At 50.8% G+C, this 27,046-nt stretch overlaps 1 protein-coding gene across 1 annotated transcript in view; it reads left to right on the top strand.

Moving 5' to 3' along the window:
- The first annotated feature begins 5,582 nt into the window (after nt 1-5,582).
- Nucleotides 5,583-27,046, top strand: part of XXYLT1 (xyloside xylosyltransferase 1) — a 200,896-nt gene continuing 179,432 nt past the window's right edge. Inside the window, exon 1 of the mRNA XM_050779188.1 lies at nt 5,583-6,172. Within this exon, the coding sequence (XP_050635145.1) occupies nt 5,669-6,172 (504 nt within the window). The 5' untranslated portion in view covers nt 5,583-5,668. The remainder of the gene's footprint in view (nt 6,173-27,046) is intronic.

The following is a 27,046-nucleotide window of genomic DNA, read 5'->3' on the forward strand; positions in this document are numbered from 1 at the left end:
CTGATTACTTCAATCAATAAATCCATTTGGATCTTTTAACTATACAATTCTCTGTTCGCAGAGCTGTTATGGCCCCTAATTCATTGGCAAAAAGATAAAAAGCTTTTTTTGGGGGGGTGGGGAGGGGCTTGCTCTAATTTTTTTCCATTATGATGGACATTAATGTTCTTAATCTATGCAGTACATTCACATTTTATCCTTTTAGTAAACAGACACACATGTTTGTCTGTGATTGGGACTGAAGGAAGGTTGAAAAAACCAAACGAAGTGAATCACCTGCATTTGCTTTTAAAAAGAGCTAATTGAAAGCAGACACAAACTTTTCAATATAACTTGTTTTATTCAGCTTCATTTCATTTTCAGAATAGTTCTGTGGAGAACCCACATCAGTAGTCTGTAAATATTTTAAGTGAAAACAGTTTAATTTTTTAATTATTGCAAAAACAAAGCTTTTTGCTTGTGGAGAAATGTTAAGAAGAAGCAAGAGACTCATTCACAATTCCATTGTCTTACCTGTGCTGTCCAAAATGGAACTCACTAGCTACATGTGGCTACTTAATTAGAATTAGACAGAGTTCATTTCCTCAATCTTACTGCTGCATTTTAAGAACTTGGTAGCCCCATGTGGCTAGTGACTATTGTTTTGAACGGGGGAGATTGTAGAATATATATATTGTCACAGGAAGTTCTACTGGATAGTACTGAGGGAGATACTGTTACTTTTTTGGTGTATACCCTTCTAGACCTTTGGGTGTGTGTATTTATACAGTTATGCAATGGGATCATACTGTTACCCACTTTTTCACTTAATAGATGGGGAGACCTTAAAATTTATGGGAAATTTCAAACATGTACAAGTAGAGAAAATAACTTCAATAGCTATAATATAAGCCCATGGCTTATATTTATTCTCCTACCCATTTTTCCCCTTTCCTGGACTTTTTATTGAACCAAATCCTAGACCTTTCACCAGCAAATCATTCTGTATGTACATCTAAAAGTTAAGGACTGTTTAAAAAATCGTAACACTTCTTAAGCTACAAAACTACATAATCAATATTCAAATTGGTTGTCTCAAATATGATTTTAAAAATAGATTGTGCAAATCAGAATTCACATAAGTTCCATACATTGCAGTTAGTGAATATGTTTCTTAGTTTGTATAGACTTTTCTTCCATTTATTACCATTACTATTTTCTTTTTTTTTGGAAATGTGGTCTTGCAGTGTTGCCCAGGCTGGAGTCCTGTGGCAATCATAGCTCACTGCAGCCTTGAACTCCTGAATTCAAGTGATTCTCCCACCTCAGCCTCCCACATAGCTTTGAGTACAGACATGAGCCACCTCACCCATTTGTTTTTAAAATTTCCACCTGCAGTTTGTTGAAAACATCACTTTTAATGACTGCATTATTTTAGCTTTAACTACTTCATTGATGACCATTTGATTCCAATTTTTTGCCTTCATGAACCTAACTTTGCTTTATTTTTATGTTTGTTTTTTGAGACAGTGTCTTGCTCTGTTTCCCCGGGCTGGAGTACAGAGGCGCAATCTTGGCTCACTGCAACCTCCGCCTCCTGGGTTCAAGCGATTCTCCTGCCTCAGCCTCTCAAGTAGCTGGAATTACAGGTGTCCGCCACCATGCCTGGCTAATTTTTTGTATTTTTAGTAGAGATGGTGTTTCGCCATGTTGGGCAGGCTAGTCTCGAACTCCTGACCTCAGGTGATCCGCCCGCCTCAGCCTCCCAAAATGCTGGGATTACAGGCGTAACCCACCATTCCCAGGCTAAGCCACCGTACTTGGCCTTGCTTTATTCTTATGGTTAAATATTTTAGAACATTCTTAAATTAGGAAGAATTCCTAGAAATAATGGTGCTTCAGTGGTTGAGTATATTTTTGAGACTCATCCAATGTGGTAGGCACTGTTAGGTTCTGGGTATATTGTGGTTAATAAAAAACAAATGTATATTCTGTTCTCTTGGAGTCACGTTCTTGCAATGAAGAAAGATGAGACTAGGGTAGTATATATATAGGTGGCCCTCACAGAATTGTGGAGGATGGCACTTAGCCCAGACACTGGATAGGAGGTATTTAAAGATCATTTGTGTAGGCAGTGACATGTAAGCCAGGGTCTGAAGCAGAGAGGTTGGATAATCTATGCAACCTTACAATGTGGAAATGGCTCAACAGGAAAAACATTTACCTAATCTCTGGTCAGAAATCAGAGAACTTGGCCAAAGTTAGAACTGAAAGGTTATTGTGCTTAACTCAAGTTCTTTGTGTATTTAGACATGTTATGATACACCAGTTACCTATCTCTGAGAAAACAGCGAATATTACCATCAGTCATACTGCATCCTTTTTAATTGTGCTACCACTATGCTTCATATGTTATAGGCACTCAGTATCTATTGGATAAATAGCTGACTGGCTACTTTGAACCTACTGTTTTTGCTTTCTGTCCGCAATACACTTCAGGAAGCTGCAACTTTTAATTTTTATTTATAGGCAAATAATTGGGAATGATAAGCTACAATAATATTGATAAGTCAGAATGATGCATTATCAGTGATAAGTCAGAACAATATAGTAAGTCAGAATTATTTTTCTGACTTCCTGTATAAAATTTATTTTTTTGTTACAGTGGCCTGATCGCGCCACCACTGCACTTTATTTGTATTTTTGATTTTTAAAAAATTTTAGTTTTTTGAGATGGAGCCTCACCCTGTCACCCAGGCTAGAGTACAGTGGTGCGATCTCGGCTCACTGCAACCTCCACCTCCCGGGTTCAAACGATTCTCCTGCCTCAGCCTCCTGAGTAGCTGGGACTACAGGCGCCAGCCACCATGCCCAGCTAATTTTTGTATTTTTAGTAGGGACGGGAGTTTCACCGTGTTGGTCAGGCCGGCCTCAAACTCCTGACCTCATGATCTGCACACCTCAGCATCTGCCTAACTCAGCCTCCCAAAGTGCTGGAATTACAGGCATGAGCCACCACATCCGGTCACACCTTATGTAAAATTTAAATGATCATTATGTCTTAGCCATAAATTCCGGGAGTAGTGTTCTTACAAAGGTTTGAAGAAATGTTTGTTGAATAAATTGATTATAAAATAAGAGGGGGAAAAAAAACTCACCTTATTGATGGTGTAGGTAGGGGACGAAAAGGCACAAATTCTAGAATTCTCCTTTATTAGTGAACAGTAATTAGAATTTAATAATACTCTAGCATGCTTCTTGGAGAGCCTGTGGAACATATAATAAAGCTTTAATAGAGATTTGGGGTTTATTTGTAAATACCCCAGAAAAGCTTATGGTTGCCGAATTGTGTTTTTGCATGTGTTGGATATTTAGGCTTTAAAAAAGGAGTGTGGTGTCTTTAGTAGAGTTTATTGGTAGGCACTGTTCTAACTGCTTTTTAAATATTGTCTCTCATAAGCCAATGAAGCATAGATACTAGTATTAGCCCCATTTTCTATATGGTGAAATTGCAGTTCGGCGTGATTAAGTAACTTGTGTAAAGTCCAACAACCTGTAGTGGAAGAGCCTGAATTTCAGCCTGGATCATCCACCTCAGGGCTTGCTCTCTTAACCAGCTGTTAACCATATGCTAACAGTTGTGGTAAAATACACACAACTCAGAGCTTGAGTTAACTGTTTTTGGAGCTAATCTTGACTAGATGCTTGGAATTGGAAACAGTAAGACTTGGGTTAGGATTCCAGCTCCTTTATTTACTAGCCTACTACATTTGGGTAATTCTCTAAATCTCAATTTCCTCCACTGTAAAATACTTCTATCTCATAGAGTTGTAAGGATCACATGAACTGCTGGAGTGTGGTAATTTTGCTATTTGGGTTTTCCCCCAAGGTGAGTAGTATGTGTGAACTTGTTCCAGGCCTGTTTCAGAGATCCAGTGTTTTCCAGAAAAGTGTTGCTCCAACAGAAAAGAACAAGAGTTAGAAATGAGATGGACCGAAGATCTGGGAAAGGTGGGCTCTACCCACACTTTGAGAAATGATGGCAGAGCCCAACAAACTCTGAGAGACCAATCTATATGTGCGTTTGTCCATTATTTTCACCTCCTCCTCTCTCAAGCATGCACAGCACTTGTGCGTGTTTACTTAAAAACTGGGATAGCCTCAATTCTTAGAAGCCTGAAGTTAGTAGGTTTTTATCTAGTTAGCAGTGTACAACTAACTGCCTAGGGTCGAAATTGCCACTGGCTAGCTGTGTGACTTTGGGCGGGGGACCTTGGTGTGCAAAACTCCCTGGTACTCCCAAAAAGGCTCTTGATAAAGTGTTAAAAGTTGCTTATAAAACAAAAAACGGATGAAAGTCGCCCTCCAGGGCGTTGCTGCGCTGGGGCTCGGGGAGCAGCCTCGCAGGTTCGTGCGGGCGGCGGGGTCCCCCTGCTGGCCGCATCCTCCAACCTCCCTCCGCTCGGCCTCCGGGACGACGTGCGGCCCGGGCCATTTCCTCCCAGGGCAGCGGGAAAAGGGAGGAGCTGCCGGTTTAAATTGCCTAGCTCCAGCTCGGGTGCAGGGAGAGGGGGAGACGGCTTAAAGTCTCCAAGAAACTGGGGGAAAAAAGGTGCAGAGATTAAAGCTTTCCCTCTTGGTGCCTCCAGCTTCGCTTTTTGCTAACCTAAGTTCCTCCGTTCGGGCGCCTCCATTCCTTTCAAGGCTCAGCTTGGGTAGCTATTTTCTTTTTTTTGGAAATGTGGTCTTGCACTGTTGCCCAGGCTGGAGTCCTGTGGCAATCATAGCTCACTGCAGCCTTGAACTCCTGAATTCAAGTGATTCTCCCACCTCAGCCTCCCACATAGCTTTGAGTACAGACATGAGCCACCTCACCCATTTGTTTTTAAAATTTCCACCTGCAGTTTGTTGAAAACATCACTTTTAATGACTGCATTATTTTAGCTTTAACTACTTCATTGATGACCATTTGATTCCAATTTTTTGCCTTCATGAACCTAACTTTGCTTTATTTTTATGTTTGTTTTTTGAGACAGTGTCTTGCTCTGTTTCCCCGGGCTGGAGTACAGAGGCGCAATCTTGGCTCACTGCAACCTCCGCCTCCTGGGTTCAAGCGATTCTCCTGCCTCAGCCTCTCAAGTAGCTGGAATTACAGGTGTCCGCCACCATGCCTGGCTAATTTTTTGTATTTTTAGTAGAGATGGTGTTTCGCCATGTTGGGCAGGCTAGTCTCGAACTCCTGACCTCAGGTGATCCGCCCGCCTCAGCCTCCCAAAATGCTGGGATTACAGGCGTAACCCACCATTCCCAGGCTAAGCCACCATACTTGGCCTTGCTTTATTCTTATGGTTAAATATTTTAGAACATTCTTAAATTAGGAAGAATTCCTAGAAATAGTGGTGCTTCAGTGGTTGAGTATGGGGTCCTCAGTCCGTCCCTCCCACGCCGGGCACGGGATCCCACTGAACCCCCAGCCGGGCCTCTAACACCCTCGGAACCTAAGACCCAGCGGGTACGGCAGACGGGCCCCGCCCCTCCACGCACTGGCGCCCGCGATTGGCTCCAGGCGGCACGGCCCCGCCCCCGCCATGGCCGCCGCCTGCCGCCGGCGCTAAGTGGCCGCCGGCGTCCGGGTCCCCGAGGGCTCTCCCGCGTTGCTGGCACCGCTGGCGCCGCGGTCTCGTAGCGCATGGGCCTCCTCCGAGGCGGGCTCCCATGCGCTCGGGCCATGGCACGCCTGGGCGCTGTGCGCTCCCACTACTGCGCCCTGCTGCTGGCCGCGGCGCTGGCCGTCTGCGCCTTCTACTACCTCGGCTCGGGCCGGGAGACCTTCTCCAGCGCCACCAAGAGGCTGAAGGAGGCCCGCGCCGGGGCTCCCGCCGCGCCCTCGCCACCCGCGCTGGAGGTGGCGCGAGGCTCCGTGGCGCCAGCCCCCGGCGCGAAGGCCAAGAGCTTGGAAGGCGGCGGGGCCGGGCCGGTGGACTACCACCTGCTGATGATGTTCACCAAGGCGGAGCACAATGCCGCGCTGCAGGCCAAGGCCCGCGTCGCGCTGCTCTCGCTGCTGCGCCTCGCCAAGTTCGAGGCGCACGAGGTGCTTAACCTTCACTTCGTGAGCGAGGAGGCCAGCCGCGAGGTGGCCAAGGGCCTGCTGCGGGAGCTCCTGCCGCCCGCCGCTGGTTTCAAGTGCAAGGTGAGCGGGCCACAGCTGGGGGCTCCCGGTGGGTGGCCCACCCCATCCTAGGCGGGGTCAGTGCGCGCTCCCGGAGGGGATCCGGGGAACTAGCTTGCAAGCTAGTGTTCACAACCTGCGGGAGGTGTCGTTCGGGGGCGTGTCCCGGAGCCAGACGCGCTCAGCTGGTGCTGAGGAGTGGAGCTGCGTTTTTAATGACCGCCTCGCTTTCCTCTCCCCCAATTAAGTGCAGCCCCCAGCAGAGTCCGCACCCCCCCATTTTGCTAACGTTGCAGGGTTCAGCACTGCCTTCAGAGTCTGCACCTCTGTTTATGTTTCTCAGTTTTTGACTTATGAGGATGGGACTGGTCACCAGTAGTCATCCTGAGCAACTGGAGAGGGCCTTGGTGAGGCCGCTGGAAGTGTTGAAGTTGCAGTGACGTTTCTCATTGCTCTTAAGGTATTTCGGTCGGATCTGGTCAAACTCATTGTGAACCATCTTATCTCCTCTCTGTGTCCCTTTTACCCCTTCCTCCAAGGGTCATGAACCCATTTAGAGAAGCCTGGAGTTTCTCCGAATGAGGAAGAGAAAGCTCAAGAGGAACAGATATGATCTGGGGAGAGCAAAGCTGGCCGCCTTGTCCCAGGCCGGACCAATCTGCCTCCATGACAGCTTCCATCTCTGTTTATCATCTTTCTTCACTGCCTGGCTCTCCTTGTCTGAGATGGGTTCCTGACATAGTGGGAATTACCTAGGTCGAATTGCTTATTTGATTTTGAATAGTTGTACAGAGGGGATCCGAGGCCAGATTTTGGAAAAGGAGTAGTAGGTGATATTAAAGGGTGGAGACTGATGTTGATTGGGGAAGCATGCTGAGGTAGGAGTTGTTTATGTGAGTGCCTAGGGGAGCTGCTGCCAGGATTCTGCAGGCTTCGTGAGTCTGCAGTGGCTCCTTGTTGCCTATGGAGTCAAGTCCCAGTTTCTTGGTAGGGCTGTTGTGTTGTGAGCCTGGTCCACCTCTCTGGCTTCACCTCTCCTCCTTTCTTTACATGCACCTCATACCTTAGCTCTGTGTAGAGTGGGTCTTATACGTGCTGTACTCTCTGCCTGCAGTGTCCTCTTGGGCCCTTGGCCATTCTTTACTCAGCTTTCACCTCCCCTGAGAAAGTCCCTAGACCCTTGGACCTCTGAAGCTCCTTTCTGGAGGAGGAGCCTGGCAACCTGTCCCAGGTGATCCTAATGACTCTAATATTTGAGAAACATTGCACTAGTTCGCGGTAGAAAACTGAGGGCCCTTGGCCATAGGGTCAGTCTGGGCAGATCTTGGAATTTGACCAGGTCTCCAAACACCACCTGGAATATCAGCATTGTCATCTCTCTGGGCCTACTCTGCACCGTTGCCAGATCTCTGTCCCCTTGTCCGGAGCTCCCGCTGCAGCTCTTGCTGCACACCCAGTGCTTTCCAGCCTACTTGCCTTTGCTTCTGTCATTCCCACTGTTGGGGTGCTCCTTCTTTCCATTTCCAAGTCTTACCCATCTTCAGATACCATCCCCTCCTTGGAGCCAAGGAACCGTCCCTTCTTTCCTCTTCTACTTCCCTGGTACTGTGACTATATCATGTCTTATCATCCATCCCTGTGTACAATGCCTGGCACTCTTAGTTGGCATCAGAAATATTGGCCCGGGGTAGATCCAGCCTCAGGGCCGAGCTCATCCTGTCTTGGCGTGTTTCATGCTCGGATTACCCCACTTTACTGGGCCCAGTTCCAGCAGCCTCACTCAAGGCCTGGAGGCAGCTGCAAATGACCGGAGGGAACTGATACCTCTTCTGTTGAGGTGTGAGGGGTGAGGGTCTAGTGTCTGGGGACTTCTAGCCAGATATCAGTGGTCGGATAAGGGTTTATCGGTCCTGGCATAACATTGCTCCTATTACTTTTTTTTTTTTTTTTTTTTGAGACGGAGATTTGCTCTTGTTGCCTAGGCTGGAGTGCATCAGCACGATCTCGGCTCACTGCAACCTCTGCCTCCTGGGTTGAAACCATTCTCCTGCCTCAGCCTCTTGAGTAGCTGGAATTACAGGTGCCCACCACCACGCTGGCTAATTTTTTTTTTTTTTTTTGAGAGAGAGTTTTGCTCTTGTCGCCCAGGCTGGAGTGCAGCAGTGTGATCTTGGCTCACTGCAACCTCTGCCTCCCAGGTTCAAGCGATTCTCCTGGCTCAGCCTCCTGAGTAGCTGGGACTACAGGCGCGTGCCACCACGCCCGGCTAATTTTTTGTGGTGGCTAATTTTTTGTATTTTTAGTAGAGACCAGGTTTCATCATGTTGGCCAGGCTGGTCTCAAATTCCTGACCTCAGGTGATCCACCTGCCTCGGCCTCCCGAAGTGCTGGAATTACAGGCGTGAGTCTCTGTGCCTGGACTCCATTTCTTTGTTTTGTTTTGTTTTTGGTAAGAATTCTTGCTGTGTTGCCCAGGCTGGTCTTGAACTCCTGAGGTCAAGCGATTCTCTTGCCTTAGCCTCCCGCATAGCTGGGATTACAGGCACACGCCACTGCACCTGGCATTCCCATTATTTTTTAGTTCATATTTTGTAAATTTTTCTGTTTGTGATGAAAACTGCTTTTTTTTTTCCTTTAAATGTGTGATTTTTTTTTTTTAAATGTGTGATTCTAAAAGGTTTGCTTCATTTTACTTGTGATTTAATTCTTCCTCAGGTTTGGAATATTTCTGAAAAGAACATATCACACATGCCTTTCCTCTGTCTGGAGTACTCCCTGTCCCCATCCTTAGTACTCAGCTTTCAGGTCTCGGCTTTGGTGTTATTTCTTCGGTAAACCTTTCCTGAGCTCCCATTACACACTTTCAAACTCCAAGCACTATTCCTTAGTAACATTTATCACAGTTGTATTTATATAATCGTTGGATTAATTATTTGTCTTCCTTGCTAGACTCTAAACTCTTTAAGGGCATTGACACTGACCTTAAATGCTGCATCCCTAGCACCTGACATATGAGGGGATTTTATACTGGAATTGTTTTTTCAGTATTGACTCGGAAGAAGGAAACTAGAATTTCTCACTGGTTGTGTCAGAGCTGGAAGGGGTTTGTGGTATATAGCATGACAGGTGAGGACACTTGCCTAAGACTTTCTGGAGAGTTAGTTGCAGCTGGACCTTCATCCTAGGTCAGTGCTGTTCCCTTTGTGCCATATTTCCCCCTTAAGGAGCACCTCAGTCTTGTAAGATAAAGTCCGGGGGCAGTTTATTTTTATTCCCAGGGAGAATTGATTTGAATTGTGTTAGAACTGTCTGAAGATAGCCTGGGGGCTCTTCTTCCCTTCGGATGGCTCTGGGACCTCAGCATGGCTGCAAGATGCAGAACAGGGCCTCAGTGAACGGGCACGGGGCTGGTGCTCACACACCGAGGTCTCAGGCCATTTTCAGGTGGCATAGAAACACCTTTTAGCTGAAGTGGTTGCGGAAATAGATCATAGAACATTATTAGTGACCTTAGATTTTATTTTGGCTAATTGGATATTAGCTAAAAAGGATTCATGTAGGGTTGTATCTTGTTTTAAATATGTTTGAAAGTTTTAATTAATCTGTTAGTTTGTTACCTGTGAACAGGGAAGCATGTTATTTGTTAATTAGTAAACTTCGGAACTTGCTATGTTCCAGGTACCAGTATAGGAGCTGCTTCTAGCCTATACAGTAAGTCTGTTTTCTAAATGCATCAGAATCACCTGGGGACACTTTTAAAAATACAGAATCCTGGGCCCCACCCCAGCCTTTGGGCTCAGAATCTCCTGGGTGGGGCCTGGAGATCTGTATTTGGATGGAGCTACATAGGCGGGCTTGGGAGTCACTGCTGTAAGAAATCCAGGAATGCCTGCTGCCCTCCTGCTGGTCTCTCAGACCCAGTTCAGGCATCCTGTCCTCTGGGTAGCCTTCCCTGGGGAGCGCGATGCCTGGCTCATAGTGGGCATTCAGGAACTCTTTAACTATGACTTTTCCATCTTGGCTATTCTGGCTGTGCTGACCTGGGAAAGGCTGCCACATTCATCTTGCTAAAATGCTGCCTTTTAAATTTTTATTTATTTATTTATTTATTTATTTATTTATTTATTTATTTATTTTTTGAGATGGAGTCTTGCTCTGTCGCCAGGCTGGAGTGCAGTGGTATGATCTCGGCCCACTGCAACCTCTGCCTCCCAGGTTCGAGCAATTCTCCTGTCTCAGTTTCCTGAGTGGCTAGACTACAGGCACCTGCCACCACACCCAGCTAATTTTTGTATTTTTTTAGTAGTGACCGGGTTTCACCATGTTGGCCAGGATGGTCTCAATCTCTTGACCTTGTGATCCGCCTGCCTCAGCCTCCCAAAGTGCTGGGATTACAGGCATGAGCCACCGTGCCTGGCCAAAATGCTGCCTCAATGTATCAGTTCCATTCAGAACCTCCAGTGGCTTCTGGCTACCTGTCCTCCCAGGTCATGTCAACGTCCTAGACCCAAAGCAGTGGCTGAGCTTCCTGAGTTCTAGGACAAGCTGTTCCTTCTCATGGCGCTTTGCCTGCTCTGCTTCTGAGCATCTGTTGTCTCATTCTGGCAAGTGCAGTCTGACACTTGTAAAACTTAGATCAAGACTTATCCATTCCATGGGCCTTTCCTGCTGGATCAGGTTTGACAGAACATACCATGAAACCCCCAAATAATGGTAGCTTAAACAAGGTTGAATTTATGTCTCATTTCAATGCAGTCCAGAGGTAGGCATTCCTGGACTGGCATGGGGGGTTTGTGAAGTCACCAGGGTCCTTGGCTCCTTCCAGCTCTCTGTTTCATCATCCTTGAGAGTGGCGCTGTCTTCGTGGTCCCGGATGGCTGCTGGAGCTGGGGCCATCACATCGGTGTTGCTGTGTTGCATTTAGTCCAGTTTAGCCCAGTGCTGCTGTGTGTATTGTTTCAGGTCCAGTCTCATAACACGGTTCTACTCTACTGACTTCTGGGAAAGTGATCACAGTGAACAGGCCTACAGGCGCCTCTCACGTCTCCTCTCCTTGCCCGTGCTGGCCAGCTCTCTGCAGCGGCAGTGAGGCCCACCAGCCGCTGTTTGTGTGGCCTCCACGGAGCACAACAATATTACTTCTTTGTAGTATTTCCCTTGTGCCGTCAGCTCCAATGTTAACAGTTCAGAAAGACCTTCCCTGAATCTCTTTTCTAATGCAACCCTCATGCCAGCCTTCATCTTTCCCATCACCTTGTGCATTTTTTTCTTTTTTTTTTTGAGAAGGAGTCTTGTTCTGTCACCCAGGCTGAAGCGCAAGGGTTCGATCTTGGCTCACTGCAACCTCCGCCTCCTGGGTTAAAGCAATTCTCCTGCCTCAGTCTCCCGAGTAGCTGGGATTACAGGTGCCTCCCACTACGCCCAGCTAATTTTTGTATTTTTAGTAGAGATGGTGTTTCACTCTGTTGGCCAGGCTGGTTATGAACTCCTAACCTCAGGTGATCCACCTGCCTTGGCCTCTCAAAGTGCTGGGATTACAAGTGTGAGCCACCGCGCTTGGCCTTTTTGTTTTTTTGAGACAGGGTTTCTTTCTGTCTGCCGCACAGGCTAGAGTAGAGCACAATGGTATGATCACAGCTCACTGTAGCCTCAAACTCCTGGGCTCAGGGGATCCTCCTGCCTCAGCCTCCTGAGTAGCTAGGACTACAGGCATGTGCCACCATGCACAGCTAATTTTTTTTTTTTTTTTTTTTTTTTTTGAGACAGAGTCTTACTTTGTTGCCCAGGCTGGAGTGCAGTGGCACAATCTCAGCTCACTGCAACCTCTGCCTCCTGGGTTCAAGCCATACTCCTACCTCAGCCTCCCAAGTAGCTGGGATTACAGGTGCCCACCACCACGCCTGGCTAATTTTTTTTTATTTTTAGTAGAGACGGGGTTTCACCATCTTCGCCAGGCTGGTTTCAAACTCCTGACCTTGTGATCCACCCGCCTCGGCTTCCCAAAGTGCTGGGATTACAGGCATCAGCCACCGCGCCCGGCCAATTTTTTTTTTTAATTGTTTTGTAGAGCTGGGATCTCACCTTCTTGCCCAGGATGGTCTCAAACCGGTGATCCTCCTGCCCTAGCATCCCAAAATGTTGCATCGTAGTTGTGAGCCAACACGCCCAGCTGTGCGTTTCCTTTATAGCATGTATTCATTTTTTCATGTATTCATTCATCGGGGGTTGTTGGGTGCGTGTCCCATTCCAGGCACTGTTCTAGGTACTTGTGAACAGCAGGGAACGGAACAAGTTTCTGCCTTCGTGGAGCTGAAGTTCTGGGGTTGCGGGGAAGGTATGGGAGATATATTTTTAACAAATAAATAAATATAGAGCGAGTGAGATTGTGATCAGTTCTACAGAGAGAAGTAAAGCAGGCTGAGGAGATAGGAAGTGTGTGGTTGTCAGTGTGGGGAGTTGTTAGCCGTGGTGCGTAGGTGGTCAGGGAAGGCTCCATGGATAAGGTGCCATTCGCGCAGAGCCTGAAGGACCTGAGGGAGCCACAGCCATCTGGGCGAGACTCCGTCTGAGGCCACTGCAAGTGTGCGGGTCTCAGGCTGGAGTGTGCTCTGCATGTTTGAGCAAGTAACTGTCCTGTTAACTTGTTTGTAGTCTCTCTGTACCCCCTCCTGGAAGGTAATCTCCAGAAAGCAGAGACCTTACCTCCCTTCATCTATTGAGGTTTACGGGAACCCCATAGATGCCATCCTTTTTTTTTTTTTTTTGAGACGGAGTCTCGCTGTGTCTCCCAGGCTGGAGTGCAGTGGCGTGATCTCGGCTCACTGCAAGCTCCGCCTCCCGGGTTCACGCCATTCTCCCGCCTCAGCCTCCCAAGTAGCTGGGACTACAGGCGCCCGCCACCTCGCCCGGCTAATTTTTTGTATTTTTAGTAGAGACGGGGTTTCACTGTGTCAGCCAGGATAGTCTCGATCTCCTGACCTCGTGATCCACCCGCCTCGGCCTCCCAAAGTGCTGGGATTACAGGCTTGAGCCACCGCGCCCGGCTAGATGCCATCCTTATTTCTGGCCTGAGTTGGAAGTGATAGAGCGGGCAAGCAGCCTCTTAACCTGGGACACGAGAACTGGAGAGACGCCTCCCTGCAGGGAGGGGCAGGTTCTGCCCAGGTACATTCCGGAGAAGAGAAAGAGAGGTGGGGGCCGGGGCTGACTTGCTTCCCAAACTCACCGGTCAGGTCCGTCTCTCCTCCTGCCTTAGGGAGGAGTTAGTGTGTGAGGAGGGGAGGAGGATGGGGCGGGGAGCAAGAGGCCAGGGTGTTTGTCCAGGAGAGCATCCTCCATACAGAAGCACAGGACAGTGGACGGGGGAGCATCTTCCATACAGAAGCACAGGACAGTGGACGGGGTGCTTCCTCTTTCTCCCGTGGACACTATAGTCTCAGCACTGTTTCTGGCACAATCTGTGTTCTCAACAAATATGTATAGTTGACTGACTAATAACTATAGTGATGAAACCCAGGATATCTTAGAAGAGTTGTCAGTGATCTGTCCCTTTTCCCTCAAACCTCAGCCTCTTTCAGAGCCTGAGACTGGGTTGCTCCATTTCCTGGTGACAAATTAGGAGGAAGAAGGAAACTGCACATCCCCCACAATCCTCGTCTGTTTTCTGTCACCATAAAAATACCTGAGCCTGGGTAATTCAGAAAAGAAAGATATTTATTTAACTTGAGGTTTTGGAGACTGGGAAGTCCCAGAGCACGGTGGCAGCTTCTGGGGAGGGAAGCAGAGGCATGCGGAAGGGGCACAGCCTGAGGGGCACCTGGCTTTATACCAGCTACTCTTGGTAACTCATCCAGTGCTGTGAGTGAGTGAGAACTCCCTCCCTCCCAAGAGAAGTAACCCAGGCCTGGGAGAGGGGCGTGAATCCCTCTTAATGACTTCATCAGCTCATGAAAGCCTCACCTCCCAGCAGCATCACCGGGGATCACATTTCCAATACGTGAATTCGGGGCACACCCTTTAAACCTCAGCAGCCACTTACAGGTGACTGTTGGGTTCCAGGAGGAGCACATGCCAAGGACTGGGAATGACCGGACAAATGTTAAAGTGCAGTAGGGGATTCTCAGAGTTTCTTTGAGTTCAAGAGCAAACCTGTGAGTGACTTGGAAAAGTTGAATACCTTAGCTCCTAGGTGGGGCTTGAGAGAAGCCTGGATGTGAAGGCCTTGACCTTGATGCTGGCTATCTCATTGATGAAGCTAATGACAAACAGGTGACCCTGGAAATGCAGCGGATTTTCCAGCTTGTCACAGCAGCAGGAACCTTGCACCTGAATGAAACTTTTGAATAAGTTATGATGGTCTGGAAAAGAGGTGATCAAAGGTACATGTCCTGAAGGGAGAGGCGCTTTGAAAAGATAGGCTGACATTTTATATGGCAGTGTTCAGAGAACAGTGCATATTTTATCAAAGGCATTTAACAGTGGCTTTCTTTTAAATTGTAATATACTCATGAAAACAACTATAGTAGTTTGTGTACCAATGTATGTTTCTTCTGGAAAACTTTATAATCATGGATCTATGGGGAATAACTTTGTATAGTATTGTATCAAATACAATAAACTCTGGATAAGCCCACAAGTATGTGTTGAAATTATAAGGCAAAGCCTTGGGGTGATGATATAGATGAAATATACTGATAGATGGGGATTTATAAAATCTGCTGGGGCCTCAGTGCACGGATTAACTGTTCCAGCTTTGGGCATCAGTCATTCCTCATGACTTCCTGACTGTTCCTTGTTCCTATAGGCCATATTTTAAAAAGATACATAATTACCTTTTTTTGCAATAAAGATTGAAATGTAATTCATGTATCATAAAGCTCACTCATTTAACATATACAATCCAGTGGTTTTTAGTATATTCCCAAGGTTGTACAACTATGACCACTGATTCTAGAACACTTGTCACCTCACAAACCCTGTATCCATTAGCGTCACTCTCCATCCTCCTGTCTCCCCTGTCCTTAGAGACTACAAATCAGCTTGCTGTCTCTATAAATGTGTCTATTCTGAATATTTACTACAAATGGACTCATTAATATGTGGTCTTTTGTGTCCGGCTTCTTTTACTTAGCCTAGTGTTTTTAGGGTTCACGTTGTAGCATTGCATTAATACTTCACCTTTTTTATGGTTGGATACTATTCCATCGTATGGATAATTATGCCACATCATCCATTCATCAGTTGATGAACATTTGGGTTCTTGCCACTTTGAGGCTGTTATGAATAATGCTGCTGTGAACATTTACTTAGAAGCTTTTGTTGGCCGGGCGTGGTGACCGATGCCTGTAATCCCAGCACTTTGGGAGGCGGAGGCAGGCGGATCACGAGGTCAGGAGACTGAGACCACCCTGGCTAACACTGTGAAACCCCGTCTCTACTAAAAGTACAAAAAACTAGCCGGGCGAGGTGGCGGCGCCTGTAGTCCCAGCTACTTGGGAGGCTGAGGCAGGAGAATGGCGTGAACCCGGGAGGTGGAGCTTGCAGTGAGCCTAGATCGTGCCACTGCACTCCAGCCTGGGCGACAGAGTGAGACTCCGTCTCAAAAAAAAAAAAAAAAAAAAAAAAAAAAAAAGTTTTTGTGTGGACATATGTTTTCACATCACCGGGGCATAACCTAGGAGTGGAATGGTTAACTCTGTTTAACCTTTTGAGGAACTGCCAAACTCAGGCGCTATACCATTTTACATTCCCACCAGCGGTGTATGGGGGTTCTGGTTTCTCCACATCCTCACCAGCACTTGGAATCATCCATCTTTTCAATTACGGCTATTCTAGTGGGTGTGAAGTGGTATCTCATTTTAGTTTTGGTCTGCATTTCCCTAATGACAAATGATGAGATGATTACATGTTGCTAAGGACAACTACATACATGTATTTGGTATTTTTAAAATATATTTACCAAAATGCATTTTATTAAAAAACAAAAAAACAAAAAACCAAAAAAACCAGTTACCTTGACTTTCCCCTCCTTACCCTGTGAGGTGTTACAACATGGCTAGAAACGTGCATATTCTGAGAACGTGGTTTGGAAATTTCTGACGTGTACACTGATGCGCCTAAAATCAGCAAGGGGACGTTTACTAGTATGAAGTCTTGATTGGGAGAATAATAGTAGCAACATTTGTTCAGTACTTTATGTATTTAGTGATGGAGTCTTGCTCTGTCATAGTACCACATTTACTCTCCTCCCCTCCCCTCCCCTCTTTTCTTTAATTTTCTTTTTCTTTTCTTTTTGAGATGGAATCTTGCTCTTTCCCCCAGGCCGGAGTGCAGTGGTGTGATCTTAGCTCACTGCAACCTCCATGTCCAGGGTTCAAGTGATTCTCCTGCCTCAGTCTCCCGAGTAGCTGGGATTACACAGCTGTGCGCCACCATGCCCGGCTTAATTCTTGTATTTTTAGTAGAGACAGGGTTTCACCATGTTGGCCAGGCTGGGCTCGAACCCTTGACCTCGAGTGATCCGCCTGCCTTGGCCTCCCAAGATGCTGGGATTACAGGCATAAGCCACCGCGCCCGGCCTGTTCAGGCCTTTAGAATGTATACAAGTGCAGACGCCTCACTTGAGCATGGCTGAGGTTGGGGAAAGAGGTGTGGAATCCCTGAGGCTGAGAGCAGGTGGCTTACGGAGCTCCCAGAGCAGCAGGAGGCACTTCAGGACCACGCTAGCTGCTGTGCCAAGGGGCTGTGTGTGTGGGGATGAAGGCTGGGCTGTAACCCACCTCCCCATCTGTCATCCGCCTGCTGATGAGGCCCCAGATAAATCCGTTCAATCTGAACCAAAACTGCGCTTGCTGGGAGTGCAACTTCCCTCTCTGCTTCAGGGAGCATTGCAGGTTCACCGAACATCGGAACAGGAAGGCAGCTCTGGGCTCAGTGCCCCTCCCCCAGCTGATACCCTGCGCAAGAAAGGCGCAGTGACTAGTGCCACACCGAGCTGCCTTTAGAAACAGCCCAGGCCGCCTCTGCTGTTCGACGGAGGTGTTAGCAGCAGGTCGGTCTTTTTCGGAAGGGTGGGTTGAGAGGCAGCCCACCCTAATACCCACAGTGGAGGTGGGAGGGCCTGTCGTCTTCACCTATCCCAGGGGGCTTCGCCTCCCTGTCTCCCCCTGGCTCTGTCTCTCTCGGGAGGGGAGGATGCAGTCCGGCCTCCAGGAGGCAGAATCCGCTCAGTGTCCGGGGCTGGCTTTCCAGCTGCCCTGTGCCCGAGGCTGCCCAGCGGGGCCAGTGTTGCGGGAGCTGGATGGGGGCTGCGGTGCAGGCACAGGTTTTGTCCTGTGCTCCGCGATGTGCGCTGGAGGCCCTCCGCGGCTGCGGTCAGCACGAGTCCCCCAGGCCTGCAGACCCGAGGGGCCGCGGGCGTCCGGCGTGGGGCGGAACTGGCCCCTCCTCCGCCGCGCGGTCTGTCCCCGGCCGGGGCCGACGCACGTGTCGAGTGCAGTGCCCCGCGCGGCCGCTTGGTGGCGCCGCTGTATCGCGTCTGTGCGTCCGACCCCCAGTCTGCGAGGTGCGCGCGGCTGCGGCCCGAAGCCCGAGGCTCCCGCGGGCTGTATTTTTTCCCTCCTCGAGCCCCGCCCTCTCTTGTTGTTTCGAAAGCCCTGAAATGAAAGGCAGTCGGCAGGGCTGTGGCGGGCGGTCATTTCCTTCCTGGGCTGCTGGTAAACCGGCTTTGATGAGCCCTTTGGACAAGGCGGGGCCGAGCCGCTGGGACGGGCGATCCGATCCGCCGCCCGGTCGCAAGGACGATGCACGGGCAGGCCCCTCGCACCTGCCTGGTCCTCCCCGGGGCCAGCCACATCCCTTCCCGTCCGCCTGGTCCCCGGCACACCCGGTGTGGGAAACGGGTCTGCGGGAGCTGCGTGCTGGGGGCGGCCCCTCGGTATCCTGGCGCCGGTGGCCAGTTTGGCAAAGGCCCGAGGCTGCCAGAGGCCGGCTCCGGGGGGCGCCCTGGTGCTGGGTCTGTCCCTGGCACTGGCCTGGAGCCCGGCGTCCTTAATCGAGGGAGGGACTCGGATGCCACCTTACAGGCCTATCCCACGCGACTGTCCTCGCGATGAGATGAGGGCTTCCCAGGCCTGTGCCTGGGGCGGGAGGCCTCTCCCTGGGAGAAGGAGCCCCACTGCCTGCCTGCTGGAAGGGCCGCCTGGCAGGGCCCGAAGGCCTCCCTGCTGCCCTTCCTCACACCCTTCCCATCCAGGGCCCTTGTCTTTCGCCCTGGGGCCACTCACACCTGTGAGTTGTGGAGGACAAGTCACGATGACCAGGGCAACATCATGTCCCACGCCTTATCCGCAGGCCGCAGGGACCTTGACTTTAGGGCTCTGACCCCAAGAGGCAACTCTTAACTACTTGCCTGTTCTGAGCAGTGGAGCCAGGCCTCATCAGCTGGCAGAAAGCCTGCTGTTAAGTTAATGTGTTTTAAATTAAAGCCATTTGTTTTATTTATTAGGGCGATGACTGCTAAGCAGCCCTGATTAAGCCATCCTCTGCTGGTGGGACTAGTCTCCCAGAGGCTGGCCGCTGCTGCCCTGCTCAGTTCTGGCCTGGGGATAGCACAGGTGTGCTGCTTAGATAACAGATGAAATGAGACAGCTCGGGGCCTGGCACATGGCAGGTGCTTGGTCAACGGTGGCTGCTAATAATGGTACCAGAATAGGTGTGTTGGGAGATGACACCCTGCTGTCATCACTCTAGAAAGCACATACCTGTTTATTCACCGTGCTGGTATCTCCCCGGCCAGGTAAGTATGATACCGTTGATTGAGTTGCAGGGCAGTGCAGCTAGCTTGCCAAACAGCTTTCTGCCCAGGTTTATGTCCGGTGTCCCTGTGTTCTTGCAAGTCTTCAATTCTCCAAACTACTGTGTTTTTTTCTTCTCTGACACTCCTCTCGTCCCCACCTCTTGGCAGTATATTGTTTGACTCTCTCTGAAAGCATGGGACACCTTGGCCTTATTTGATATTCAGGGGCATCTGCGCTTTCTCTTTCCTGCTGGAAGGAAGAGCTCATCTTCATCACGTCCCTTCCTCACGGGCCCTAGCCCTGCTTGGCCCTGGGCAGAGGCTCTGCAATGCGAGCCGGCCTGTGCCCCGGAGTGGGGGCTGCGGCTTGTCAGGGTGATAAAGCCTTTGTAGTCTTGTGTAGATGACAGTCGCCTCTGTGAATGTTCCTTAGTTTCTCAGAGGTTCCAATTCAAATTTGTTTATAGTAAACGGTGCACAATTACACAATTTTTGATCAAATTTTGATGTTTTGTTTCTCTCAATGGTTTTGGATTTGTTTTCTTGGTCTGATTGCACGCACTAATTGTTTATAGTCATTTTTGGGCATCAGCCAAGTGTAAGCTGTAAATGACTTAAAAAGGCCGGGCGTCTGTGGAGACGCTCATGGATCCATATAGCCCCACATACTCCCAGAGCCGCTCCTATGCCTGGCCACCACACTGCCCCCGAGTGGGGTCTCTGGCCTCACCCTCTGTGGCTCTTGCCTCACCGAAGGCTGTGAGGTGGCCCTGCTTTTGCCAGAGCATCACAGCACAGCAGCCCAGGATGTGAGCTCTGTGTGACCGCTCAGGTGGCCAGGCTCCCTGAGTCCTGGTTGGGGTGGGGTTCTGCAAGGACTTCATAGGCTCAGCAGGTGGATTTGTCTGAAAAACCTGCCCAAGATCAGGCATAGTGCAGGCTTTGCTGAGGGTGCCCTTGGCCACCGGCTCTCTAGAGGGTAGGAAGACAGGGCCGAGGGCTCTGGGTGTGCCGGGGCTGCTTTGTGAGGATGGAGAGGCTGGCTGGGGGCAGGGAGCTTGGAGGATACGCATCCAGGATACATGGGTAGGATGTGACCTGCCCACCTTAGAAATGAGGGAACTCAGGCAGCTGGAGCCACAGACTGGCTCTGTTGTCTGTCCCTGGCAGGAGAGTCATGACCAGAAGATGGGGCAGAGGGGAACAGCTGGGGAGGGGCGGCCTGGCTGGGTGAGTGTGCGGCTCTCTGGGTTGGCAGAGTCAGCGGCAGCCAGGACTCCGGAGCGGGAGCCACAGAGAGAGCTGGGGGCCTGTGCCGGCCCAGCCAGGAAGTACCTGGCTGCCATGGTGATCCACCTGGCTGGACTGCCTGGGGTTGCGGTGTACCCCAGCCACTTCCCATCTCTAGGACTTTGCTCAGGGGCTTCTTCCCCAGATCACCCATTCCTCCTGTCTTCATCTGATTAACTCGCCCTTCAAGCTCAGATGGTGCCAGTTATGTGGGGACCACCTCTGACCTCCACCCTGGTGAGCCCCTTTCCCCTGGCTCCTGCCAAGCTGACACTGGCCCTTCTGCCAGCTGCTGGGGGATGAGGGCTGTGTCTTATTTTATTCTCCAGGACATAGTGGCACAGGGCCTGGCGTGGGTAAAACTGCATCGGCTTGCACACTGGAGGAGCTGGATGCCAGCACGGTGGGCAGTGGGGTGTGAGTGCAGCCATGGAAGGCCGGGGTGGGATGGCTGGGCACCAATGCCCGTCAGATGTCCTGTGCACATGCTGCTCAGACATACAGGACCTGGCGTCCTTGGCTGCCTACAGAGGCCTCAAGCTTGTAAAGAAAGCTTCCTGGTCCCTCTTGTCGTGGGTTCTCCTGCAGAAAGTCATCCGGCCTGAGACTAGCTATGAAGCATCAGCGGTGTTTTGGGTTTTGGAACTGACCCCCTTGCATTACCATGAAGAAATGCTGGTGCAGGCCCTTGGGAGGTCCAAGGGGCTTCACTTGTCTCCCTCACCTGAAAGCCTTGGGGAGGTTGCTTGGTCTGCCTCGAGCCCCGGCTGGCGGGCAGTGCCCTGGGCAAGCTCTTCAGCCTGCACCTGCTGCTGGGTGCTCACTTCAGCTGGAGTGCGGTGGACAGAGTCCTGCCCAGGTGTTACTGATCCTGAGTTCTGGGTCTTCCCCTGACCCTAGCTTCCATTGGCAAAGCCTTCTGGTGTCTTTGCCTCAGTTTCTCATCCATAAGAGGGGTGGGGATGCTCCGGCTCTGAGTAACAGTCTGTTCTCTTCCGGTGTGTGTAAACAGTGCTGGGGCTCATAGAGCTCATCCCTTTCCAGAGCCTGTCCTGAGTGTGCAGGTGAGAAGCTGCGGGGCGTGAGGAGGCTGCTCTTCCGCTCTTTCTGGGATAATCCCTGGGCGAGGCTTCCGTGCTGACTTTCCTTCCATCCTCTGGGAGGTACTGGTTCGTTTCTCGGGCCCTGCCCTGTGTGGGGCGCACCTCAGACCTGCGGAGCATGAGGGTGAGGGGCGTGGAATGCCCAGAGCTGTCTCAGGTTTATCATCACCGTCAGTGAGTCACAGTTGCCACCATCGCAGGGGCCCCAGGTGTCAGGCACCATGCTGGATCCTGCTTTTCCTCCCTCATTTAACCTTGGAGCAGCCAGGCCGGTGAGGGGCAGCGAGTCCCCAGGAAGAGGCTGCACAGAGGAGCATGCTCGGAGCCCTGACTGGAGTCCGGCTTGCCGATTCTTCAGCACGCTGCCCGATGCCTGTTGATTTTGGCGGTTCATTCTTGTCCCTCCAGAGCCAGGAATGCTTTGTGAGAACTGGGGCCCCACCAGAAGGGTTTCCACGGTGCCCCTGTGCCTGCTGCTGGCTGGCCTCTTCCCCTGGTCAGCCGGGTGGCACAGAACAGGGGAATCGTAGGGCTGCCTGGGGTGGACCTTCCCTCCCTCCTCCAGGAGCTGCCCGTAGAACGGCAGCGAGCCTCTTTCCAGGAGGTGGGATTTACAGGCTGCGATGTTGGGGCCCCACCTCCCTCATTTAGCTGCAGAAGAGGTCTGGGTTGGAGGGAGTCCAGTCTCTGGTCCTGGAGTTGAGTCTATTTATGTTATCCATGAGAAAACTGGGCCCAGAGAGGCCAAGCAACTTGCTCAGGGCCACACAGCTGCTCAGTGGACAAGGGAGACTGGGAGCAGCTCTCCTGTGCCCTCTTGGTTCCCTGCGCCCGCGGTCTCCCTGCCTGCCTTCCCTTGTGTTCGGAAGCTAGTTCCGCGCTGTGCTTGCTCTGTGCGCTGTTTTGTCTTCTGTTTTGGTTCCTAGCCTGTCACAGTTTTTGGATCTCACCCACTTGTGACTCCCTGCAGTCGCCTGTGTTTTGTGGACAATGAAAGCCTTTGCTCCCTGCCCACCGGAAGGAAGCTTGGCGACCTCCTCAGCTGCAGGCCCACAGTCACGGCTCCCTCCATCCCGTCGCCTGGCCCTGCTCATCTCACTCGCTGAGTCCCCAGCCGATTCGGCCCTGCCCGGGGCTGAGCCTGTGGGTGCGAGCCGTGTGGGATGGGGAACCCCGCCGCTGTCTCCTGCCTGGTCCTGCGCTCCTGCAGCTGCAGTCCTGCCTTGACTGTCACAGGGATCTCCAGGCCCCCGCAGCGGCTCCCTGTTTGGCGAGCATGGTACTCGGAAACCGCCTGTTCTGCTGGTTTAGCCCGACTCAAGCTCTTTGCTGAGGGACTGCATTCCCGCTGCAAACCCATGGCCTCATGGGTCTTTCTGATGCTGCTGTGATCCCCGCTGTGTCCGCAGTGCTGGTGAATTTCCCAGCCTGGGGCGGCTGGGGTTAGGGTCCGAGTCTGACTTCTTTCTCCTTCCTGCGCAGCTGGTGTGGGAATGGGTGTGCGTCTCTTGAATGAGTATGGTGTTGGCTACAGATGGGCCGCTTTAGATTCTGGCTCTGCCTCATCTTTCTGGGAGGTGGGGGGTAGTTGTTTACATTCTCTGAACCACTTCCTGCGTGCAGCAGGGGCCCAGTCATATCACCTGCCCCAAAACACTGGTGTGGGGACGGCATTCAGTGACTGACTGTGCATAGCGCACGTGTTTGTGTTTGACGCGTGCTAGGCGGGCCCTTGGGCACTGCCCTGGCCCCGTGAAGGCCCTGCAGGTCTGTGTCCCGCCCTTGGTGGCTGTGCCCAGCTTTAGCATGCCACCTCATGGTCCTGCTCAGTGGCTCACCTGCTCACCCTGTGTCAGGTCCCAGCCTGGCACAGGTGGCAGCCCCTGAATCCGGGCCGTGCGATCCTGCTCCTTGGATGCCCAGGTTCGAGATGCTCGGGTTCGCCTTGGGAAACAAAAGAGCAGGTTTGGCACAGAGATCCCACAAACTACAGACTTAATTATGCCCCGTGGACGTACTGAGCAAGGGTGAGAGGGTGACTGAGCCTGCAGAGGGCTCCGTGCAACGCCATGTGGCCCCCAGTTCCCTCACAGTGGAAAAGGAACGAGCTTCCAGCTCAGGGAACGGCTTCCCAGGAGCAGATGGCACTTTGGAAATCACCTCGTCGGGCTCTGAGCCGCGTCCTGTGGTTGGGAGCGTGGGGGGCGTGTTTCTGCTGCTGACCCCAGTTTCAGGGCAAGTGTAACCTGTGGTCAGTGCAGGGTGGGGCTTTGGTCCCAGGCCCCGGGCCTGAGGCCCTGGAGAACCTGGGAGGCCCGGGCAGTCATTGCTGATGTCTGCGCCATGGCCAGAGTCTCCGAGCCCTGATGGCCCCCTGGGGCCTGATTTATGGGCGTCTTTGGGGGATTTGTTCCAGCCTGGAAATATGAGGGAAGTCTCACCACCCTGGCGGGGGTGCTCCCTGGCACAGAGCTGGGCATCGGGCACCCCCTGATTTGTCTGAGAGCACCGTTTCCTTCTAGCGTTACCCTTTAAAACTCGCTTCAGGGAAGAGCGATTGGCTACATAGTTGAATTTGCCGAGCAGCATTTGCGGAGGATGTAAACCGCCAGGTAGGCTGGCCCTGCTTATTGGTCTCTTCTTTGGGCTCATCGAGTGGCTTTTGCTTTGATCAGAAATGTGAACAGGCCGGGCGCATGGTTCATGCCTGTAATCCTAGAACTCTGGGAGGCCGAGGCCGGTGGATCACCTGAGGTCAGGAGTTCCAGACCAGCCTGACCAACATAGTGAAACCCCGTCTCTACTAAAAATACAAAAATTAGCCAGGCGTGGTGGCGGCGCCTGTAATCCCACCTACTCGAGAGGCTGAGGCAGGAGAATGGCCTGAACGCAGGAGGCAGAGGTTGCGGTGAGCCGAGATCACGACACTGCACTGCGGCCTGGGAGACAAGAACTCCTTCTCAAAAAAAAAAAAAAAAAAGTGAAATGTGAACAGTTGAAGTTTTTAGAACTGATGTGGCTCTCAGAGAGTTGGGAGACATTTTAAGGCAAATGCAAAATGAAAACATTTCCTTTACTGAAGGCTCTGTAGGCTGTGTCTTAAGCAGCGGCCTTGGGAAATGAAATGTGGTCTTGCAGTTTAGCCCCTGATTTCTGGAGCTGTTGACTTCTGAGCCTTTTCCTGTGACATGTGCGGCATCTGGACCTGATTTGTGGGAGTCTTTGGGGGATTTGTTCCAGCCTGGAAATATGAGAGGGAAATCTCACTGGCCCAGGAGAGGAGTCAGCTTAGGACAGCCTTCCCTGGGCCCTGTGGAGAGGGAGGGTCTGAGAAAAGGGCAGGAGAAAGTGCTTGGAGAAAAGCGGGCAGCTGGGGTGCGGTGCCTGGACCCCACGGAGAGCCCTTTGTGACTTTCTTCTCCAGGCAGCGGAAAGCTGTAAATCTCATTCAACAAACCGTCTTCATTTTCCCATGTTCCCTTGAGCCCTTGTCTCTCGGGGCCTAGTTTGGATCGAGCAGGGGAATGTTGTTCTCTACTCATTGCACTGAATAGGGGACCCACCTGTGGTGGCGTATGCCATCAACGCCTCCCAGTCTCACCGCCCTGTCTCCAGCTTATTGTTCCCATCACTGTAGCATAAGTTATGGTCATATTTCTTTTGTAACCCGAGCTGTGAGTTTCTGGTTTTTCACACAATAAGTAACACCACAGTGAATCTCTCTCTCCTCTGTGTGTGTGTGTGTATGTGTGTTTTTTTTTCTTCTTTTAAATTGTTCCCAGGAACCTTCCTTCATTCTTCACAAGAAACACTTCCCAGTCCTATGTGGTCCTGTTCCCACAGATTAACATGTGAAGGTCTGGTCTGTCAGGCTGCTCCTCAGCCGCCACTCTCCTGCCTCTTCATTATGAAGAGTTTTTCCTGCTAATTTATATCGCACAACCCCACTTTCTGCCTCTCATGATATAATTTATTTTTTAGATGTTAAAAATTTTAGTTCTGGAACAAGCCAAAACAGAAAAATGAAAAAAAAAAAAAAGTGACAGATACTTTTGTTTCTACTGTGTAAGTTAAACATGTGCTAACATTTTTTTCTATTTGCTTAAGATTCTTTTTTTAAGGAAATAAAATAGTATAGACGTGGCTAAAGCTCACTCTAGTTCTTCTCCATCCTACTCCCTCTATTTACTGTCACAAGAAGTTGGTGTGTTTTGTGCAATTTGTATGTTTTCTTTTACCACGTGTGTATGTATGCATAAAATATCTATGTGTTACTGCTTTGTATGTTTCCAGCAGTTATGTAAACACTCTCGTATATCCATTTGTCATTTCATTGTGAGTATGAGATTTCATAGCATTATGATTGTGAGATTTATCTTTGCTGATTCATGGAAGTCTTGCCCGGTCATTTTAATTGCTGCGTAGTATTTTATTGTGGGCGGACCTCCGTTTACTCATTTGCCTTCTGAGAGATGGCTGAGTGGTTCCCCTGTTTTGTCACCCCCACTACGGTGACCACCCAGGCACACATCTGCATCTGCAGATGTGCTTGAGGCTCTGCAGGGTCACGCCTGGAAGGGGCTGCTGGGTCCGGGGGCGCGTGCATCTTCTGTTTTGCAGGACCCTGGTGAGCTCCCCTCCAGGTGGCTCTTCCCCTTCCCATTCCGCATTCTCCCGAGCACTTGGCAGAGACTCCCTTTTATTGGTGTGGGTCCTGCTGCATTTGAGGCAGGAGGTAGAGGCTTGGGGGCAACTTTGGGAATAGGATGGGAGGGAAAATTTGAGAGCAGACCTGAGTGGCTCCTTCGTGCCACCTCAGACTTCCTGGCTGTGCAGACACTCGGGCCAGCCCTCCGAGAGCATTCAGAGTCTCTGTGGCAGGTAGAAAGGAGGGTGCCTCCAGCTGCCGGCGGAGCAGCCCCTCCCTGAAGTCTGGACCCAGTACTCAGCACAGCTTCACGGGGATCTGTCCTGGCCTCGCTCCCCTCGTGGGCAGGTGCAGGGCTGTATGAGAAGGACCTGGGGCCTGGCTCCTCTAGGACCTGCTGCATAACCTGTGGATAGCCCCTTTCCACCTGGCTGGGCCCCGCCTTTCCTGTCAGAAACACATGGGGTCACATCAGTGATTTGGGTGACTGCTTAGCTCTACCCATATTGGTCACCCACTTGAGTTTTGCAGTTGGCAAGTGGTCTCACTTTCCTAACCGTGGTCTGCTAGGCCTGAGCCTTGGGGAGTCAGCAGGTGCGGTGGGGGTGGGGGACCTGCCCACAGTACAGCAGGGGCCTGGCGCGAGGGTGACTTGGCTGTACTCAGTGAGATGGTCTGTGCTTTCATGTAGCTTGAGGGAGTCCTCAGACCCCAGGGCCATCTGGCCAGTGCACATTTATGCTGACAGAGGGAAGCATAGGTTGGCCCTTGTGGGTCATTCACAAAAGCCAGAGGCAAATGAGTGCTGCTTTGAGATGAGCATTTTTTTTTTTTTTGAGATGGAATCTCGCTCTATTGCCCAGGCTGGAGTGCAGTGGCGCGATCTCGGCTCACTGCAAGCTCTGCCTCCTGGGTTTACGCCATTCTCTTGCCTCAGCCTCCGGAGTAGCCGGGACTACAGGCACCCGCCACCATGCCGAACTAATTGTTTGCATTTTTAGTAGAGACGGGGTTTCACCATGTTAGCCAGGATGGTCTCGATCTCCTGACTTCGTGAT

Source organism: Macaca thibetana, chromosome 2 (genome assembly GCF_024542745.1).
Source record: "Macaca thibetana thibetana isolate TM-01 chromosome 2, ASM2454274v1, whole genome shotgun sequence".
Lineage (NCBI taxonomy): Eukaryota > Metazoa > Chordata > Mammalia > Primates > Cercopithecidae > Macaca > Macaca thibetana.